Consider the following 7,903-nt stretch of genomic DNA (forward strand, 5'->3'; position numbering starts at 1 on the left):
GTCAAGACCTTTTCAATGTAGGCCTTTTGTGACAAGAACAGCTTCTTCTTTGTCTTATCCCTGAAGATCTCCATTCCTAGAATCTTCCTCGCAGCACCTTGCTCTTTCAGCTTCTGAACATCACACTTCTTCTTGGCAGCTATTAGCATGTCGTCTACATACAGCACTAGGTAGGTATATGACTCATCCTACACCTTGCTCATGTAGACACAACAGTCATAAGTACTCCTGTCGTAGCCCGACTTGACCATATAGCTGTCAAACCTCTTTAGCATCTTGCACCGGCAAAGAAGAATCTTCCTAGATTTGCTAAATGCCTAAATTGTATGTAAAGCGCAAAGAAAACATCTCATCGTTGAGTTCTGAAGATTTCCTTTTTTTTTGTATATATTCAAATCTCTAAGGAAAGAAAATGATTCTGAAGACCTCAGATTCGTTTGATTTTATAATGGACTTCAGGTAATTTTTCTAGAATATTCGTTAGGAAAATGAATGTACATATATGAACCTTGACATTGGGCGGTGGGTTATCCTTACAGTTTGAAAGGAATGTACAAGTTAACAACAACAAGAACATGAGAAGAAACAAAGGAGATAATCTGACTTATTCCTTTATTGTCTCTCCAATTTTTATCTCATCTCTTTGTTTCTTTAAATCCTCAAAGCTCCAATCCCTTCTAAGCCCACTGCTTCTTGCCAGCTTGGGCTCGTCAAGATCCCTATAGACCACGGCGTCCGCGCTGTAGAGCCTGCGATGTCCCATTTTGACCCGTCTCACCGCTGGCAACATTGTTCGGTTCCTTACCATCTTTTCATATCCTGACGTTACGTTTTTTCCTTTAATGTTTGAATATTTAAGGCTTACTATGTCTATGTCCGAGTCTGATCTTAGCAAGGTGTGGCAAGTGAGGCAGTTCAGGCTCATCTTCCTACAGGAATTGAACCTAAGAATGAGAGAAATTCGTTGGGTTTCGATTTGCTTGTATTGTAAAGGCTTTGAGGTGTTACGAAGAAAACCCAATTCCCAAATGGTAACTTTTGTCTAGGGTTGTGGTTGTTTGATTGACAAGAAATAAACAAATGTGACCTTTTTGGATCGTGTTTTGCTTATTTTTAGTGTTCAATCGTTTTTGTGGATAAAAGGAGTTTTATGAGTTGATGCTTTTTATGGTCATTCTATTTTTTATCTTGCAGCTAGTTACGAAAACTCTAGATCTTCTTATCTCATGAACAACAAAAGTCCACAATCATTGTGAAAAGGTACATTAGTATGCTTTGTTTATTTTTTCCGTATAAATCATTGAAATGTTATCTCTCTGATGTTTATTCTAGTTCAAGTTTATAAATGAATGAGAATCAATCTTGAATATAATGTTCCAACAGTTATGAGATATATATGTTAGTGTTCTGTTTTCAACGTTTTAGAGATTTGATACTGTATACCTGGCCCCAATTCTTGAAACTCATGATTTCTTCAAACCGATACCGACCTATATAATCTTAACATATACACTGTCGCTCACAAACTTACTTATCCGTATCTGCGCTTTGTGACCCAATGTTATTAACTTACGATGGTAATCAGAGCGCTAGCTAGGCAGTTGTGAACTGTTAGTTATCTATAACGAATTTCAAAGTAACATTCCTTTTGTGAAAAAAACATCAAAACAATTTGAACATGCATCTCATGTTTGACGACCTAAATAGTAAATACCCCAAGAAAGATGGAAGTACTAAATAAAATAATCACATAAAAACAAACACTTTTTTTTTTGTCAAACAAAACAAACACATTTTACCTTGTAAAAATACCCGTAAGATATAACTGCAAGAAATTAAAATAGGATTCTTGATGCCTCCAAACTTTGATTGATATAAGCTTGTCTACCATGATTTGGTACTTTCCCATGCATGATGATCTGGGCCTAAAAGCATCTCCGACCCTCCTTTATTTCTACTTCTATAATAGCATTTGGAAGCAAAATCACTCCAACCCATCTCTATTTTTGCCTTTAAAATAGAGATTGCTATTTTTTCCTCTATTTATAGAGGAAGAAATAGCATTTCTCTATATTATGCTCTATATGTATAGATCTCTATTTTAGAGAAATATATTGGAGTAAAATCCATCTCTATTATAGAATTTCTCTATTATAGAGGTAAAAATAGAAAAATACATCGGATGCGGTCTAAATCATGGCTAGTGAAGATGCGCATGAGCTTCGTGCCAACCATGTAAATTAAGGGTTTCTTGGAAAAAGAGCTTTAAGAGCAGTTGATATGTCTCTGTTGATGATGGGGTGTTGGGTCCAAGAGATGAGTGCCGAGAATCCGGATGATATATGATTCCAATCCAATAATCCATAACATGTAAACTCCACAGTTGGTTTTTTCTTTTGAGCAACACTCCACAGTTGGTTATAAATAAAGATTATGTACAAAATACTGGTATCCAGTAGACAAAGATTGTATAAGATGGTACAATTAAGACTAATCTAAATATCTTTCTAAGAAACTAATTTTGTATGTATCCTTATTACATGTAAGAGCATCATTATCCTAGAGACCATTAAGGGTCCCTTAATTTATTTTTTAATAGTATTTAAAGAGTAAATTTGGTTAAGATACTATGTTAAGAAACTTGGTCATTTTATGTCTCCATTGCAAGTTTTTTATTTTAAGGTTCTTAAAAAATATTATTAAACATTTTCATTAAAATTAAAACAAAGATGCCATATCATGCAATTAGAACAAAAAGAATATTCATATTTTCAGTTCAAGAACCACAATTCCTCCTATAGACATGTCTAATTCATTCAAAGATTCGTACTTTGCATACATATGTTTGTATGTGTCTATACTGATTTGAAGAAGTGGTACCTGATTTGAAGAAGTGGCAGAATCACCATGGCTTGAATCAATAGGCTTCTCCATAGTAGCCATCACTATAACAAACAACCAGAGATTGAATCAATAGGCTTTTCCATAGTAAACACTTTATATAAATTCCACAAAGAGAAGAGAAAGCAAAAACCTGTTCATAAAGGTCTTCTAGTTTATTTCTGGGAAGCTTAAGCTGAGACACTTGAGGAAGAACAGAGTCCCATCTCCCATTATTAATATCAGAAACAAACGTCTCCACGCTGTCTACTGTGTTAAGAGAAACTTGACACTCACTCTGTAGTGTCTGGAACGTTTGATTCAAGGAGTTCTCTTTGCAGAACTGAAGCACAATCTTTATTACACTGAGATATAAAACACACAACAGAGCTCTGCTAATGAAACCGAGAATTAATACATCACATCCCAATGTTATTCACCCAAAATAGCTAACAATACTGTCATTGGATAATTAACTGTCATTAACTAGAAAAAAAAGTGACTTACCATAAAGTTGTCATCAGTAAAGAGGTCATTAGCCACAACTGCTTTAATCGTCCATATGGTCAACAGATTCTTCTGGCTTTTATCAAGGCACTACATAAGAACCAAAGATATGAACATGCTGATCAATTTAGTTCAACGCCTTTAAGCATGAGTTTTTCTAATATGTTTACCTCGGCGACATCTTGAGCTGCTGAGAACAAAGCATGATAGTCTCCTCAAACACCTCCATCACCAAACCGTAATGCCTACAATGAACTAAACCATGTAACAACGCGCTCAAGGTTCTCACTTCAGGCAGTAAACCAACTTTCGTCATGGACCTAAACACCAAAACACCATCTAAACCTCTCCTACTTCGTACATAATGGTGAATCAACAAATCAAAACTCGAGCTTGAACTCGAACCAAGCTTACACTTCTCGTAACAGGTGTAAAGCGCGTGAAAAGTCTCGCTTGGGTTAAGCCCGCAGAGGAGAAGCGTCTGCAGGAGCGACGAGACCGGCGAAAAGAGATTGGATTTGACCAGAGCGTGGATCAAGACGCAGAACGACGCCGTCAAGTGGTCGAATCCTCTGTGCAGGCCGAGGAAATTGAAGAACCTCAGACCCAGTTTGAGTTCGTCTAGGGTTCCGATCAGGATCTCTTTGACGTGGGTTGGTTTCAGTCTCCGAGAGACGAGGTCTCTGCCATGGCTTCTTCTTCTTTCTTCCTTCTTCGCAACAGAGAGAGACAGAGGTCAGGACGATGTACTAGAAGAGACGATATCATCCCCTGCCTACACGTGTCTTAAAAAAATCGTATCTTGTTTAGCCAAAATAAGCGACGTCTCTTGTGTATATTAGTGTTTTTTATTTATTTTAAATGCATTATTAACATAAGAAACCCCCCCCCAAATACCAGGGATAATGATGCTTTTAGTATCTTGAAGTCCAGCTCAAAAAAAAGAAAACATAAGTTTCAAAAAAAAAAGGAGGAGAAAACATGGAGAATGATTGAAATATGACCCTTGAAATATTCTATCGGTGTTAAATTTATAAAAATTAAAAGGTTGAAAGGTTTATTATGGAAAAAAGTTGAGAAGTGGAATTGGTGATGATGACATGGGAGAGGGATGGTGCAACCGTGTGCGTATGTTTGTCGCCACTCCTTGTCGGGCTCTCTTTTCTATGTCTCACGTTCCCCTATTTCCCGTTCCTTCTTCCCTTTTTGTTTCTTGCAAATAGGTTTATAGTATTATAAAAAATGGAGACTGCTTCATTCACGTGTTTGGTAGCCTGGTAGGGCTTCCATGCACATGTAACCATGTTACTGCTTCTCGTTTTTGTTAAAAAATATTTACAAAGCCATCAAACTTTATCTACTACTCGATAACCGAGTGCTTGTACTTTCTATAGTTTAGAAAACATTACCATATGTTTCAAGTACTTTGGTTCAGTGACCCTTAACGAAAGTAAACATTTGAGTTTTGAGAATATATAGTGAGTTTGAGCTTGGCTGGTGACACAAGATTCATGTAAAAAATCAACATTATCATTATGAAACATATTAATCAAACTATTAATCAGCAAAATAAAAAAGCATTTAGCAAAGAAAAAAAAAAAAACCAAACTGAAAATAACCTAGAGTTCAACCTCTGTACAAAGGAGATCTTTGTTGAAACAAGATTCTTGACTGTCGGAAAACCTTGATCGGACTTGGAAAGTACCAACCATTTCCCTTGCTGGTCACCGGCGCCGGAGAAGAAGACAACAATTCTCCGGCGTCAGAGACTGCGACTGATCTCGACTTCCTCATCATCATCGTACCAGTCTTGCTTCTACTCTCTCCTCTGAACAGTCTCCAGAGCGAACGTCCACGACCAGGTCCAAGATTCGACCCGGTTTTCTCAACCGGTTCCGGTTTAGTAGACCGGAGAAACGGAACAGACATTGATGTGGATCTCCTAAACGCCGGCTCGCATTCGATCAGGCTGGATACGCGGCCAACCGATCCGACATCAGCGAAGGGAACATCTACGTCGACGGAGGCGCGTGGGGTACATGAACACGGGAGATCGCTGGCGCAGTCGGGGCAGAGTGAGGAGAGACGTTCGTGGAGGCAGTAAGGACAAACGCCGCCACCGCAGACGAAACGGTGTCTAGAGCATTTCTGCCAAACGCTGCTTCCTCCTCCTTCATGGAAACGCAAATCCATTATAGTAGTTTTTTGCGTGTTCCTTAGCTTTCTCGTCACTGAAACTCTATTGCTTGCTATGTCTTCGAAACACAACCGTTCGTATGGACTGAAAGCTAGAGAAAGTTAGAGAGAGAGAGAGAGGCGGAGTTTATAAAGGGAATTTTTATTTTATTTGAGATTAAGCCCCACTCTATTTTAAGTTTTTAACCTTAACCTTTTGGTTTAGTTAAACGTTTTTGTTTCCCATATCGATACATTTGCTTTTAACGAAGTAACCCCTTCTACATTTCACTTACTAAACACATTGTCAGTTCTTGAGATTATTTAAAAATCATTGGCTTAATTCTACTTTTGAGATAAAACGATTTACGATCAAACTGTGATTTTATTAATGGCAGATGACTCCAGACCGCACAGAAGTTATGGAGCTTGGAACTTCCAAAGTTTATAAAAACCAAATAAAATTATATGTACCTTATCATCAAATTGGAGCCTATGTAAAGAGATACGGAATGCTAAGAAGTATAAGTGTGTTAAGCTAAAATATGCTAGAACTAGGGTGGGCCCGTCCGTATACTTTAGTTGTGATCTATGTTATTAAGTTTTGAACGATTTTATGGTTTGTGTTTCAGGTTTATATTTGCAACAGATGTATACGATAATGATTTTTGTCTTTTAGAAAATTTTATGTGAAGATGAATTATATGTGATAAGATATATTTTGTTTGTTTACAATAGTTTGTTTATATGATATTTCAGTTTGCTATATACTGTATATTATTTATATCATGTTTTTGTTTATTACTTTGCTTATAGGGCAATTTTTCCAAATAATCATTTTTAAGTTTTTGTCACAAAATAATTTTTAATAAGAAAAATGATCGAAATAACCCATTTTCATTTTGAAAATTTTAATTTTAATATTTTTTTAAAAAAATTTTGAAACACTATCCTCAAATCTCCACCACTTAACTCTAACATTAAGTCTAGATTAGTTAACCCTAGAGTATAAATATATTTTTGCCTTTTAATAAAATTCGTTTTGGTCATTTTCTTTATTGATGACTATTTTTATGACAAAAACTTAAAAATGATTATCTTAGGGAATTTCGCTTTCTTATATGTTATTTAGTGTTTATAATATATTTTATTAAAATTATAATAGGTAAAGCTAATATTAAATATTCACTGTTTTAAGTAAAACTAAATTATCTCTTATTAAAAAAAAAAATATTTCATACCAAATAAAAAACTTTCTAAAACACTATATAGGAGCTTTTTTTATTTTATTTTTTTGACAACGAATGTTGTATGAGAGTTAAATACACTAAAACTTCTATAAAGAATATCACTGTACTATGTTATTTGTTAAACTATAAACAGAAAACAATATATTACAAATCTTACTATAGTTAAAATATAATTCTGAATTACAACTCAGTGTAAATATATAATCAAAATATTTTCAATAAATATGCACAATTTATTAATTTTTATTATTAAATATTATTTTGTCACTATATTTGTAAACAATTGTGGAAAAAACAGTCTCAACCGTTTGGGGGGTTCATAGAGGATCACTGCTTGATGATTGTTGATCCTGTTTTACCTGCAGGTCCTAGGTGCAGGCAGTTTGATACACTGGAAAATAAGCGTTTAAGTTTGTGCCCTGCAAAGTTTCTTTTGTTCTTTTTCTGTAAGACTTTGAGCTTTATGAATTAATAAGCGTTTTAAATGAATCATCTCGTGTTTCTGCCTTTATGTGAATCAGTTCAATCTATTGGGTTTTGATGCTTCTTATTAATGAATGAGAAGATAGGATCTTAGTTCCAAAATAAAGCATAGAAACTGTAGTAAGAAGAGCATGTTATTACCCTTTTATTTAAGATAATAATCGTATGTGCAACAACAACGGTTTTATTCTTGGGTTCACCCCCTAGGATGAATCTAAAGGTTCACCAGCCAAAAAAATTTCATTATTTCAAATTCGATATCTTTTAAAAAAAGAAACAAAATATTATCAATTTATATTATGTTTTTAAAATAAAAAAGTTAAAAAAAAATAGCCGCTACAGAAAAAAGAATTAAAAAAATCTTTTTAACGTCGTCAGCAAAAAAACACTAAACCCTAAATCCTAATCCCTAAACCCTAAATCCTATTTCCTAAACCCTAAATCCTAAACCCTAAACCCTTGGGTAAACCTAAACGTAAACTCTAAACCCTTGGGTAAACCTAAACCTTTGGATAAATCCTAAACTCTAAATAAAAACACTAAACCCTAAAACTCTAAACTTAAAACTCTAAACCCTAAACCCTTGAGTGTTTTAGTGTTTAGTGATT

At 35.0% G+C, this 7,903-nt stretch overlaps 2 protein-coding genes across 2 annotated transcripts; both read right to left on the bottom strand.

Moving 5' to 3' along the window:
- Positions 1-604: 604 nt before the first annotated feature.
- LOC106341643 lies at positions 605-956 on the bottom strand. Its single transcript, XM_013780354.1, has one exon. The coding sequence runs from the start codon at positions 923-925 to the stop codon at positions 605-607; it is 321 nt and encodes a 106-aa protein (XP_013635808.1). The 5' UTR covers positions 926-956.
- Positions 957-5,013: 4,057 nt separating this feature from the next.
- Positions 5,014-5,663, bottom strand: LOC106341415. The gene has a single exon (XM_013780182.1). The coding sequence runs from the start codon at positions 5,578-5,580 to the stop codon at positions 5,014-5,016; it is 567 nt and encodes a 188-aa protein (XP_013635636.1). The 5' UTR covers positions 5,581-5,663.
- Positions 5,664-7,903: the final 2,240 nt, after the last annotated feature.

Source organism: Brassica oleracea, chromosome C4 (assembly GCF_000695525.1).
Source record: "Brassica oleracea var. oleracea cultivar TO1000 chromosome C4, BOL, whole genome shotgun sequence".
In the NCBI taxonomy this organism is placed as follows: Eukaryota; Viridiplantae; Streptophyta; class Magnoliopsida; order Brassicales; family Brassicaceae; genus Brassica; species Brassica oleracea.